The sequence below is a fragment of the Schistocerca piceifrons genome, chromosome 8, assembly GCF_021461385.2.
Source record: "Schistocerca piceifrons isolate TAMUIC-IGC-003096 chromosome 8, iqSchPice1.1, whole genome shotgun sequence".
Lineage (NCBI taxonomy): Eukaryota > Metazoa > Arthropoda > Insecta > Orthoptera > Acrididae > Schistocerca > Schistocerca piceifrons.
Window position 1 is genome coordinate 490,673,827 of NC_060145.1, and position 14,225 is coordinate 490,688,051.

At 38.6% G+C, this 14,225-nt stretch overlaps 1 protein-coding gene across 3 annotated transcripts in view; it reads left to right on the forward strand.

Annotated features, from left to right (window-relative positions):
- Positions 1–14,225, forward strand: part of LOC124711358 (origin recognition complex subunit 3) — a 122,108-nt gene that overhangs the window by 714 nt on the left and 107,169 nt on the right. For all 3 annotated transcript variants that reach the window (XM_047241396.1, XM_047241394.1, XM_047241397.1), the window contains exons 2-3: positions 8,640–8,777; positions 13,087–13,210. In XM_047241396.1, the coding sequence (XP_047097352.1) occupies positions 8,640–8,777; positions 13,087–13,210 (262 nt within the window). The remainder of the gene's footprint in view (positions 1–8,639; positions 8,778–13,086; positions 13,211–14,225) is intronic.

Below are 14,225 nucleotides of genomic sequence, written 5' to 3' on the forward strand. Positions count from 1 at the left end.
TATCTCAGGAATAATGTACAGAAAGATGATAATCTCAATTATGTAGGGGGGGGGGGAGCAGTGGTGAGGAGGTAGGATTTAACTGGGGATTACAGACCACAAGTAAAAAAACCACACACACCACTACCCCAAAACACACAAATGACGAACAAAAAAAAAAAAAAAAAAAAAAAAAAAAAAATATTACAAAAATCTACAGGACTTCTCTTGATCTGGCATATCCTTTTGTCCTGACACGCGATGGATGGACCTCCACTAACTCATCAATAAACAGCCTGTGACTCACTGGCAGAAGATGCCAGCAAATCTGCAGGTGACAATGAGGAGAGTATTGGACATCTGATAAAATCAGCGAACAGAGATTACACATCCTGTGCAGTCTTGGGCATATTCTAAGATTGGTGAAAGGAAAACAACAAGCGGTAGAAAGAAACAATAATCAACTGTCCTTGCCAGTACACCAGTTAAATATCAGCTAGATGCAACAACAGAAGACCAAAGTAGTTGCCAAAAAAGCATACACTCTAAGAAGTAAAATGTTTAGTCAAATTACAGAGATTGGAAGAGAGCAACAGCAACTCTCAATATGCTGACTATGTCCAGTACATCTATTCCTCTCATGCTAGTTTGTAAACAAGTGATCCTGAAAATGTTGAAACATTGAAGAGGGAGGACTTCATTGTAGTCGAAGTAGAAAGGAAAACTGCCATGAGTGGTCACTCGTATGTTGCTCAAGTCTTTCAAATGTACAGTGATGGCTGTGAAGTAAATTGTTTTACTAGAATTGTTTCTCCTACAAAATTGGAAGCTGCAGAAGGTGGTGATAACCTTTGTTACTTCAAATTAAGTAATGCGAAACTACCCTATCCCATACACAGCACTAAGGCTCATTATGAAAACGTGATTTGTTTCTAGATTGATGTTGCTAAATTCATTGTGCACTAGGTTTGTTATTGCCATGACTGTTACTAATGTTGCCACAGTAAATTTAGGGTCCTGTAGGTCTAATTCATTTATTTAATCAAGAGGTTCAGTTAACTCTGACACATGGGCCTGTTAACCCAGTCACTGAGGTTAAATGGTCTAAAAGTAGGCTCAAAGTTCTTTTCCAGTTCTGTAAAATCTGTAAGGGATAATGCAATAATGACAGTGCATGTAGTTCTTGTATATATTTTCTTCCAGATTGATGAATAAAGTTAGTTACATAGTTACGTGTTCCATTGATCAGTCTCACAGTAACCATTATGATGTGGAATGTGTCAAGTGCATAAGAAATGCACACGAGAATGAAGGGATTTTTGTCTTTTTTTAAGCTTCAAAATTTTTATTACCTACCCCATGCTCTTAAATGGCACAAAATACATATATTATACCTATAGGGCCTATATTTATTTATTCATATATGGTATAGATGAAAAATTCATCTGTGGAATAGGAGGAGTTGTTAAGGAGATATGATTTCAATTTATTTTTAAAACTGTTACCGCTGTGTGTCAGACATTTTATGTAATCTTGTAATTTATTCAAAAATTTTTACCACAGCAATTTTACTCCATTCTGAGCCAAAGGTAGGATAAGAGGAGGATAGTGTTAAGTCTTTCTTTCTTCTGGTAATCATAAATGTCACTGTTTTTTTTAAACCAGAGAGCAAATTTCATTACTGAGTAACTGTACTGTGAGGCTGTTGTAAGAGTTACTAACCTTTTAAAGATATGCCTACAAGGTGCCTATGAGCCCCACACATTATTCTAAGCATTTTCTTTTAAGCAGTGAATACTTTGTGCCGAAGTGTTGAAGTACCCCAAAATATTATTTTGTATGACATCAGAGAGTGAAAGTATGTGAAGTATGTTAGCTTGTTAATTTCTATATCCTCAAAATTAGCAATTATTCTGATAGTAAAAGTTGCTGAACCTAGTTGCTTTAGGAGATCCAAAATATGAATTTTGCAATTAAGATTCTCGTCTATATGTACATCAAAAACTTAGTATACTTTACCATGACTATTGACTTCTATTTATGTGTTATATTTATTGAAGGAACTGTACTCCTTGCAGTAGAAAATTGGATGTACTGTATTTCTTTCAAAGTTCAGAGCAAGCCTATTCGCAGAAAACCAATCACTAACAAAAGTTTTAAAAAGACCCATTCTTGAAGTAAGATTTCAAGGGAAGAAACAAAAAAGGCCCAGTTAACCCCAGCTTCCCCTATAGTGCAGTGATAGATAATATTTTTTTTGGTTCTTGAATAATGTGGAACAGGCTTTCTTGGATGGGCAAAACACATTTTTTCTGCAGTTTTTTTATAAATTTATTTAACGTAATAGGATTCATCGCATGTGGCTTGAATTCCACCCAAAAATTAAACCATATCTGATAATAGATTCAAAGTGATTGTGGTATGCCACTTTCCTGCTGTTTGTTTGTTACAGAAAATAGCATGTTCATCGCAAAAGCAAAGCTGTTTAATTCAGTAGCGAAATAATCTGTGTCCACATGTCATATCAGACTTTGGGTCGACAGAAGCATCCGATCCCACGCGTCGGCTTTGACCTGTGACGTAAGGGGTTGTCGTGTGTGATGTCATGACGGCGCGGAATTTGGTTTGAGTGTGGCTGTCTCTAGTTCTGTTTTGCCTTATTTTATTTACTTTTCTGATCTGTTCGTTCTATCTCGTGAGATTTTTTTTTTTTTAAGTTTGAAAACACTTATAGCTTATTTTAATTATCTGTTTCCTCCAATTTCTGTTTTAGTTTATTATATTTATCTTTCTGATCTGTTTGTTCTATCCTGTGAGATTTTTTTTTTTAAATGACAAAAAACGCTAATCAGCTACTGAAGCGTCTTTATCTTCTATGGGTTGCAGGGGTTACGACCACTGGGGAGGTGGGTGGGTATTCATGCATGGCTGTCTTCACTTACACATTGTAGCTACGCAAGGTGTCTAAATTTGTTTATATTTAGTTTGTCCCCCACCCAAAACACCCCATTTCCCGCGCTTGTCCCGTTAGTGTCATTAGACTTCTTGTGGAAAGTGTGTGTGTTTGTTTTTGTTTCCGCCATATTTGTGACGTCATGGGTCAAAGCAGACAGGCAGGATCGGACGCTTCCTTATTTCCCAGACTTTTGTCCAAGTTTAGTCCCAAGAAATTGATGGATTGAGCTGCTTCTATAACTTGATTTTTATGTACGATATTAATGCACTGATTTTTTTTTATTGTTCAGTTTTAAACTGTGTTAAGTGTCTTTTAGATATTAAGTTTAAGAACATCTTATTTAAATTTTGTATCTAGGTTGTTAAGTGTGATTATTAAACCATCCAGAATTTCCCTTACATTTCTTTTTCAATGAGAACTGAAGTATCATCAGCAAACAAGACTGGTTGGACAGTGATATTGAGAGGTAAATCATTTATATAAAAGAAAATAGGATTGGTCCAAAGATGAATCCTTGAGGGACTCCTTGTGAAATTGTATTCCACTGAGATGCATAATTTATTTTATTAGATGTTACAATTAACCTTTGCTTCTTAAAAAATGGTTTAAATCATACCTAACTGGAAGAGTGCAGAAGGCTGAAATAAGCAGTTCATATAATATGCAAAAAACTGGTGATTTCTCAAACTGGGGAACAATCAAGAATGGGGTGCCGCAAGGTTCGGTCTTGGATCCTCTGCTGTTCTTAATATATATTAATGACTTGCCATTCTATATTCACAAAGATGCAAAGCTGGTACTTTTTGCCGATGATAGAAGTATAGCAATCGCATCCAACAGACAAGCATTAACTGGTGAAATTGTAAACAATGTTTTTCAGAAAATCATTAAGTGGTTCTCTGCAAATGGGCTCTCATTAAACTTTGGCAAAACACAGCACATACAGTTCCACACAGTAAATGGAATGACCCCATTAATAAATATAGACTTTGATCACAAATCGGTACCTAAGGTAGAATATTCAAAATTCCTAGGTGTATGCATTGATTAGGGGTTGAACTGAAAAAAAAACAAAAAAAAACAAAAAACACTGAAGATCTTCTGAAATGTTTGAGTTCAGCTACCTATGCTATTAGGGTCATTGCAAATTTTGGTGATATACATCTCAGTAAATTAGCTTACCACGCCTATTTTCATTCTCTGCTTTCGTATGGCATCATATTCTGCGGTAACTCATCATTGAGTAAAAGAGTGTTCATTGCACAAAAGCGTGCAATCAGAATAATTGCTGGAGCTCATCCCAGATCATCCTGCACCCACTTGTTTAAAGAGCTACAGATCTTCACTGTAGCCTCACAATATATATATTCACTTATGAGATTTGTTACTAACAGTGAGAACGAATTCAAAAGTAATAGCAGTGTACATGGCTACAATACTAGAAAAAGGATGATCTTCACTGCTCAAGGTTAAATCTAACTTTGGCTCAGAAGGGGGTACATTATGCTGCCACAAAAGTCTTTGGTCACATACCTAATAGCATCAAAAGTCTGACAGATAGCCATATAGCATTTAAAAGGAAATTAAAAGAATTAATGGCAACTCCTACTCATTAGATGAATTTTTGGATATAGTAAGTGGGTAATTTCCCCAACCCCCACCCAAAAAAAATGTAATATTTTGTGTAATGTAATATCTTGTATAGACACCTTTTATTAACCTGACACATTCCACATCATTACGAAGTGTCATATTCATGATCTGTGGAACAACTACTAATCTGATCTAATGTAATCTAATCCATTTATGCTGTACCTGTCTAGTTTATGAAGTAGCATTGAGTGATTCACGGAATTGAATGCCTTCGTAAGGTTGTAGAATATACCTGCCACTTTATTGCTTATGTCCAGTGATTAGTCGATTTTTTTAAAATGAATTCATTAATTGTGTTCATGGTGCTTTTCAGTTTTTGGAACCTGTATTGATTTTTGGAAATAACATGATGTTTTGTGATCAAATTTGTTATCTAAACTGCAGCTATTTTTTCAAATGCTTTGGATTGCAGCCATATTCTCCTTTGATCCTTTAGTGTATAGTAGTTTTACCTCTGCATAGCTACATACATCAGGGAAGTTGGCTTGCTCAAATGACTGACTGATTATTAAAGATATAAGTTGTGCTATTTTACCATACACAAATTTAATTACACGATGATCTCTGTGTTAGTGACTACTTCCCATTGATTCTCTTGTTGCCTTCCCACCTCCCGATGACCAGGTTTCCTTGCTGGGCTTCCCATTGTGCTGATTGACCTCTACATACCTCCCAGGTCATGTTTTGAACCTCCTTTGTCACTTTGTATTGATGAAGTCATCTTTTATGTGTCTGATAAGATAGTCCGTGCTGCCGGTGTTGCCGTTGCCCTCTCGACAGGCCCCGTTCACTGTCGGCTAGTTCCGTGGTGGAACATGGCTATTGCCACCAATCTCCATGATCGTCGTCGTGCCTTGTAACATCGTAAGTGGCACCCATACTACGCTGGTTCTATCACTTTTAAACGTCTCTGCACCAAGGCCCATTACTTAACCAAACAGAGCAAATGTGTTTGTTGTGAACATTTTGTCTCCTCTCTGTTCTTTTGTACCTTCGTCACAGGTGCGGGATACTCTCTGCACCTTCCAAGGCTGTCAGCAGCAGTCTTCCTTCCCAGGCCTTGTCCTTCGAAGTGGCCTTTTGTACAGATCATTCAGTTCGTGCGGAACACTTTGCGACCAATTTTGAAATCGCGTTGGTGGCAGCCTTATACCAATCTGCCTTCCTCCACCAGAAACAGAGGGCTCGTGTTTTACCCTTGTCAGGTGGAATTCTATAATGAACCTTTTACCAAATGGGAGCTTCTTCTGGTCCTGTCTTTTTCTCTTGATTCTGCTCCTGCACGTTACTCCATCCATAACCAATTGCTTCAACACCTCAATCCTCCGCAATGGCAATATTTCTTATAGGTTTTTAACTGTATTTGGCTCAGACATTTTCCCCTCTCAATGAAGAGATAGAATTGTGGTTCCTGTCCTTAACCCTGGCAGGGATCCATTGTCCCTTGATAGTCAGTGGCCCATCAGCCTCACAAATGCCCCCTGCAAGTTACTAGAATGGGTGGCTGCTCATCGGCTAAATTGGGTCCTTTAATCTCGGAGTCTTTTATCTCCTTACCATTGTAGCTTCCGGAGGGTACAGTCTCCTATCGATCATCTGCTTTTCTCAGTGCCGCTACCTTGTCACAGGTTTGTCCCATTTTTCTTGTTTGTATTGTACTGAGTGACTGATCTATATAAGAAAGGTAAAAGAACTGACCAAATAATTACAGGCCAATATCCTTAATGTCAGTTTGCTGCAGAATTATTGAACACGTTCTGTGTTCAAATATAATAAATTTCCTTGAGACAGAAAAAGATTATGTTCACAAATCAGCACGTATTTGTAAAGAATCACTTGTAAAAAGCTCAGCTTGCTATTTTCTCACATTATATCATGCAAACCATGGATGGAGGGCAACAGACAGTTTCCATAAAAATTCCTAGATTTCCAGAAAGCATTTGGTACGGTGCCCCACTGCTGACACGACACAGTACGTGGTTCTCAATGGCAAGTGTTTATCAGAGACAAGGGTACTGACAAGAGTGCCTTGTGGAAGTGTTATAGGACTGCTTTTATATTCTGTATACATAAATTACCTGACAGACAGGATGAGCAGCAATTTATGGCTGTTTGTAGGTGATGCTGTGGTGAACATGAAGTGTCATTGTTGAGTGACTGTAGGAATATAAAAGATGACTTAGTCAAAATTTCTAGTTGGTGTGATGAATGAAAGCTTGCTCTGAATGTAGAAAACTGTAAGGTAACGCAGGTGACTAGGATTCGAATACACCAGTAGTAGGGAGCAGCTTCATACAGTAACTTCTATTAAATATCTAGGCTTAAAACTGCAAAGCAAAATGAGATGGAATGACTACGTCAGGTTGGTAGTAGGGAAGGCAAATGCTAGACTTCATTTTATTGAGAGAATTTTGGGAAAATATAGCTTATCCATATTGGAGACTGTGTGTAGAATGCTAGTGCGACCCATTCTTGAGTACTGTTTGAATGTCTGGTATCCCCACCAGGTCAGATTAAGGGAAAACATTGAAGCAATTCATAGGTGGGCTGCTAGATCTGTTACTGCTAGGTTGATCAGCACACAAGTTTTACGGAGAAGCTTCACGAACTTGGATGGGAATCCCGGAGGGAAAACAATGTGCTCTCTGCAAGGTACTACTGCACAAATTTTGACAATTGGCATTTGAGACCGATTGCAGAACAATTCTGCTGCGGCCAACTTACATTTCGTGTACGGATCACAAAGGTGCAAGAAATATGTGCTTGTTTGGAAGCTTTTAGACAGTCGTTTTTCCCTCGTTCTATTTGCGAATAGAACAGGAGAGGAAGTGACTAGTGCTGGTATGAGGTATTTTCTGCCATGCACCATATGGTGGTTTGCAGAGTACATATGTAGACATAGGTGTAGATTTAAGCTTGAATTGCGTTGAAAATTATTTTTTAATTTTTTATTTTTTTTAAATATTATCCCCACTTACAAAATTCAACATTGTTTTTCTCTTTTATCTGTGTCAAAATATTTTAGAATATGTTTATTTACTTCATTTTCCGTTCATTTGCTTTTAATCCTATCTGATAAGGAACACACCCCATGCAGCAGTACTCCAAATGGATGGACAAGCATAGTTTAGGCAGTCTCTTTGATATATCTGTCGCATCTTCTGAGTGTTCTGACAGTAAAAGGCAGTCTTTGGTTCACCTTCCCCACAGCATTTTCTATGTGGTCTTTCCAATTTATGTTGTTCATAATTGTAATTCCTATGTATTTAGGTGGAGGAGAGTACACAAGTTTTCATGTTTCTGTGCCATTAACAGTGGATGGTATTGTAAAGCTCATATTATACAATAAAAAAAAAAGTAAATCACAGCTAGGCAGCTACCTTGGCATGCAGAATGGCCAACAGGCAGTCAGAGTTTCAGAAGGACTCGTGTGTCTTTCAGCTGGTTGTCACATCAGATATATTACCCTGCATCTGTCAATCAGTTGCTTGTTTGTGTACTTCAACAGTATGAACTGAAAAGTAAATCCAGCTGCTGTATAATATTATTAATATGAAAATTCCAAGAGAGCCTCATATCTGTCTTCAGTTTCAGGAATTGCACTACTTGCTGCCTGTATCATCTTGTGATAAGGAAATACCACCTTCTGCATTGAGTTCAGAAGTAGATGTATGTTGTGTTCTAAATGTAAACACCACTTACATATTCGGCCATAGACGTGTTCTGTTTGGCTGACTGCTGCCTACAGTGCAGAAAGAGGAGCGACCTGTGATCAAGGGATACGTGATCAGCATATCTGCTGTCCCTCCAGTCATTTGCAGCAGGCCATTTTGCTATAGGAGCTCCAAATTCTGCCGCTTCCTGCTACTCTTCTCTAGTTTTGCAAGGCAAACTGTAGCCAGTAGTAGCATTTTCTGATTACTGGAGGAATTGGCTGTTCTGTGCCTTTTAGTAAACATGAAAATGAGTTATATATGCTGCACAGTTAGAAACTTTCTAAACATGCATGGTTTCTCCAGTGAATTTTGTGTGAAGTAATTGTTATTTTCAGGGTTGCTTTGTGTTTAAGAAGAAACAGGGGAAGAGAAGGAAACGACTGAAGACTGCTTCAACAGATGAATATCTTTACTCTGATCTGTGGTATGTGTCATATAAGGAGATGTGGAAGAAGATTGAAAATAATTTGAAGGTAGTGTGTCATTAAACTTTTTTAAAGATTGCTATCATTTATTTTGTTTGTCAAGTTTGTTGTTCTATGGTATCTCTTGATTTAGTAGTTCTTAACTTTTGTTTTGAATGTCTACCTTATATTCACTTTCAAACCTGGATTTTAATCAAACTATAGAAGCAACAATTTAAATGATTGAGAAATGGCTGTATTATTATGCACAGTTGCAATTAGATGCTGATGGTTGTGAGCAGCGATACTGTAATTAGGGTTAGAAAAGTAACAGTCACAAAACTGAGTGAGTGGAAAAATCGACGAGATAATGAGTGATGTTGAATCATATGTTGGGGTCTGACAAAGTACAGCTGTTTCTTCTATTATGAGGGAAAAATGTGCATAATTAGATATTTATTCATTTGATGTGTCCAGGTCCTGAAAATAATTTCAGTAGTGCTGGAGCATAAATAACATACACACGAAGATTTACATCCAAAGAATCTACTACAGAGGAAATTCAGTATAGATTTTACACAGAAGTAACAAATTTGTGAACACACATTATAGAGATGTTCCTATTCAGATGCTGTACTCGTTAGTAGCAAGGAACACAACATCACACAACAGCATTTAAATTAAGTTTGCCATGGAAGTACGGTGCTACAACTGGTAGGTTCCTGGTGTGGGCAGCAATAGCAAAGAAAAGGACAGTTAGTGCGAAGTTGTCTGTAATGAACTGATATGTGGTGAAACCAAACTACAGTCCCATCGGACAACTATGCTAGCTGTACATGTCTACTGAAATATTGCATTTTTCTCAATATCATATACATATGAGTAATGACTGAAAATGCCCGCATGCAAATTGTGCCATTTCAAAATATTTCATTTCATTAAAAGGCACCGACAGTTTTACGTAGCCACAGTTGGGTCGCCTTGTGGCACCACTGCGTGGTTGGCGCCAGTGTGTGCCGCACACATGGCTTACGGGTGTGGTTTAACTTCACAGGAGCAGTAGCCTGTTCTGCTTATTGCCGCTCACAAGTGAACATTTCCGTCAGCAGGACTGCCCATACGATGCAATGCGTGTGCCCTCTGTGCCAGGTTTCTGAACTACTCCACTGTTCTTCCTGTACCGACTCAGCTGCCTCCATCATGACATGTGCTGGTGAGGACACAAAACATACATATGTAATTTTGATTCTATAAAGATCAGCTAAGTGACAATTAATTTGTTTAATTGTTATGATCATATTGGGGTATCTGGAATTATTGTCTGACTATTACGAGTTGTAGTACCTCGTTTCTGTTATTGTGTCATCAGTCACTTTTTCTGGTCAGCTGTACAGTCTGCCATTAAGGCTATACAAGCATCCAGGAAGCCCCTATCAATTGTCTCCCACTCCAGCCTGGGAGTTGGGACAGGTTCCACCAGACTGGACAAAAGCAGTAATCACACCAAGATTGTAACAACTACAGAGGTATCTCTTTAATCAGCGTTGTGGGTAAAATCTTCTCAGGTATTGTTGAAAGGAAAGTGCGAGTATTAGTTGAGGACCAATTGGATGAAAATCAGTGTGGGTTTAGGCCTCTTAGAGGTTGTCAGGTCCAGATCTTTAGCTTACGGCAAACAATGGAGAAGTGTTATGAGTGGAACAGGGAATTGTATCTATGCTTTATAGATCTAGAAAAGGCATATGACCGGGTTCCTAGGAGGAAGTTATTGTCTGTTCTACAAGATTATGGAATAGGAGGCAAATTTTTGCAAGCAATTAAAGATCTTTACATGGATAGCCAGGCAGCAGTCAGAGTTGACGGTAAATTGAGTTCATGGTTCAGAGTAGTTTCAGGGGTAAGACAAGGCTGCAACCTGTCTCCACTGTTGTTCATATTATTTATGGATCATATGTTGAAAACAATAGACTGGCTGGGTGAGATTAAGATATGTGAACACAAAATAAGCAGTCTTGCATATGCGGATGACTTAGTTGTGATGGCAGAGTCGATTGAAAGTTTGCAAAGTAATATTTCAGAGCTAGATCAGAAATGTAAAGACTATGGTATGAAGATTAGCATCCCCAAAACGAAAGTAATGTCAGTGGGAAAGAAATATAAACGGATTGAGTGCCAAATAGGAGTAACAAAGAACAGGTGGACGGTTTCAAGTGCTTAGGATGCATATTCTCACAGGATGGCAACATAGTGAAAGAACTGGAAGCGAGGTGTAGCAAAGCTAATGCAGTGAGCGCTCAGCTACGATCTACTCTCTTCTGCAAGAAGGAAGTCAGTACCAAGACTAAGTTATCTGTGCACCGTTCAATCTTTCGACCAACTTTGTTGGATGGGAGCGAAAGCTGGGTGGATTCAGGTTACCTTATCAACAAGGTTGAGGTTACAGATATGAAAGTAGCTAGGATGATTGCAGGTACTAGTAGATGGGAACAATGGCAGGAGGGTGTCCACAACGAGGAAATCAAAGAAAAACTGGGAATGAACTCTATAGATGTAGCAGTCAGGGCGAACAGGCTTAGATGGTGGGATCATGTTTCACGCATGGGAGAAGCAAGGTTACCCAAGAGACTCATGGGTTCAGCAGTAGAGGGTAGGAGGAGTCGGGGCAGACCGAGGAGAAGGTACCTGGATTCGGTTAAGAATGATTTTGAAGTAATAGGTTTAACATTAGAAGAGGCACCAATGTTAGCACTGAATAGGGGATCATGGAGGAACTGTATAAGGGGGGTCTATGCTCCTGACTGAATGCTGAAAGGCATAATCAGTCTTAAATGATGATGATGATGATGATGATGATGATGATGATGATGATGATGATCCAGCACTCAGTAATGGCAGTCACAGCTGTTTATCTTCCATATAGTGGCCGAGAAGCTGCCTGCCTGAAGTGCAGTCATAGAATGACAGCCAAGGCAACATGTTTATAACTATAGCTGCTGGCAGTTGAGCAGCAAACAATACCTGAAAAGTTCATGTATAATGATAGGCTTTTTGAAAAACTTCATACTTAATTTCTTACTTACTGTTAGAGTACTCATGGGGTTACTAGTGTTAGAGTAAGAAAAGTAACAATATAGTGATTTTAGACAGTAATTCATTCTTAATCGTCAAAAGGGGGGGGGGGGGGGAGGAGGAGGAGGAGGAAGATCCATTGGAAAACTCATACACAGATGTGACAGCTAAGTGTTTTGCATGGAGCTTGCTATTATATTTAACATATAAGTTGTGTAAACAGAGTGCTCTGTTGTTGTGTGCATTGCTGATTTTGAAGGTAATCATTTCATTGTCATGCCAAGAAAGGCTTGAGTAGTTTTGTCAATGTCAAGTCTCTGGCGTAGCATCGTGATCCATTGTACGACACCGCTATTTTTAACAGTTCTGGAAAGTGTGGGAGTGAAGAGGACTTTGCAAAGTCGGATAAGACTTGACACAAAATTTGAGATCTGACAGAGGCCGAAGCCTTGAGTACATTTGCATAGCTGTGTTGTCAGCCTTCAAACTCAGTTGCAATATGCTGATTTCTGGTGCAAATACAGCAAATTATTTATGTTCAGGCACTGTCTGTTTATGGCTAATTGTTGTTGCAGAGATTGTCTTTAAAGTTTTCTCAGTGGGACTGGTAAGACCGTTGTTGTAGTAATCTAAAAGATATGGGGACTGTAATATAAGTATGATGTGGTGCTGTGCATTCAGTTTATGAAGAAATTCCCAAGTTGAATGTAAAAGGACAGCATGTGTCAAATGTTGCTTCACAATATGGTTGCAGACCAGACTGTGAATACTGTCAGTTTACATCTTATACTACCTGCTGAAAATGACTAGGGTAGTTGTAAAAATATTTTGGAAAAGGAAATCCATTAACTAATTGATTGCATGAAAAAATTCAATCTAGACAGAGCAGCTGGAGATGGCATAATGTGTCGGTGAGGTGTGCCTGCTTGTGTGTGTGTGTGTGTGTGTGTGTGTGTGTGTGTGTGTGTGTGTTTTTCTTATCTGGAGGCGGCTTTGGCCATAAGCTCAGTGTGTAAAAGTCTTTTGTTATGCCTGCCTGCAACTCAGCATGTCATCTTTACAGTGAATAGCAGTCTGTCCTTTTTCATAATTATTTATATTCCAACATAGACTTTAATGGTTTGATTCTGTTATTTGCATAGGTGTGTTAGCAGGGACAAAACATCGTCTTCATTACACATTATTTCCTCCCAGTAGTCTCGTGTACTACCCCTTTTCTTCTATTTTACAAGAAGATAAACAAAGGTTAATTTAAAGCATAGTTATCATTCTCCATCCTGTTTCATACTGAATATCAATATTGTTTCAGGAACTAAGAGACAAGAGCTTCAAGAAAGTGCTGGAAGATGTAATAAATTATGCATCAAACTGCTATAATGGGCCAGAAGTAAAATTTCAAGAAAATGTTGTTCCTATTGCTGGATTATTAACTGGTATGTACATATAATATGTAAACTATATAATTTTTTATTTTTATTTCTTCCTTTTCCATTGTCTTCTTCTCTCCTCTCCCCGTTTGCTGCCCTCCATCCCACCTCAGCCACACTCGGAGCACACGCTCCCAATGCTGCATTTAGCAGTAGCAGCCCACCAACCTGTCCCCCGCCAACACTACAGCATCTTCCCCCAGCCACCTTACCAGCTCTCCCCTTCACCCCTATATGCTGGTGAGAAGGGGGGGGTGGGGTGGGGAGGGGAGGAGGTGGTGAGGTCGCGTGCATGCAGTCTCTGACCAATAGCTTAATAGCTCAAAATATCTTACAATTTTCTTTCAATGTGCCTGGTTGTCGCTTATGGTCTCCTTTATGCAGTGAGTAGTAGACTAGCCATTTAGTATTATTATTCCATCCCTGATGTTCAGTTATTGTACTTTTTTTATTTCTGGTATCCTGTTCACCTTTTTTTCCTTGCTTTGTACTAAATCCAGGCTCACACTATTTTAACATAATTATGTTGCAATTTTTCGAAACCTATGTACAATTTGTAAAGTTATTAAGCTGTATTAAAACCTGCAATGATTTTAGTACTTATACAGTATTGGTTTGTAATGATTGTTATCAGTGGTTCACTACTGGAAAGAGGGGGGGTGGGAGGGGGGGGGGGGGGGGAGAGAGAGAGAGAGAGAGAGAGAGAGAGAGAGTAGGTGGGAGGTGGTGGTGTTGGGGTGGAGGTTTTAGAGTCAGGGTGTAGGGAGCAGCACAGATTAATAGTACTTGAATACTAATGCAAGTTCATGTAGCAAATGAACTTGACTCACAAAGCCTAAGAGTGAAGTAAGTATTATGTTGGCAGCAGTGAGTTTATCCTGTAAGTATTCGGAATTTGGATAGTGTGTAAGTTAATAAAGTATGCAAGGTGTCTTATAATTACATGTTAATAGCTGTGAAAATCTTATATTAATAAATATAAAGCAAAACGACTGAATTTGATAATCAGTTTAAATATTGT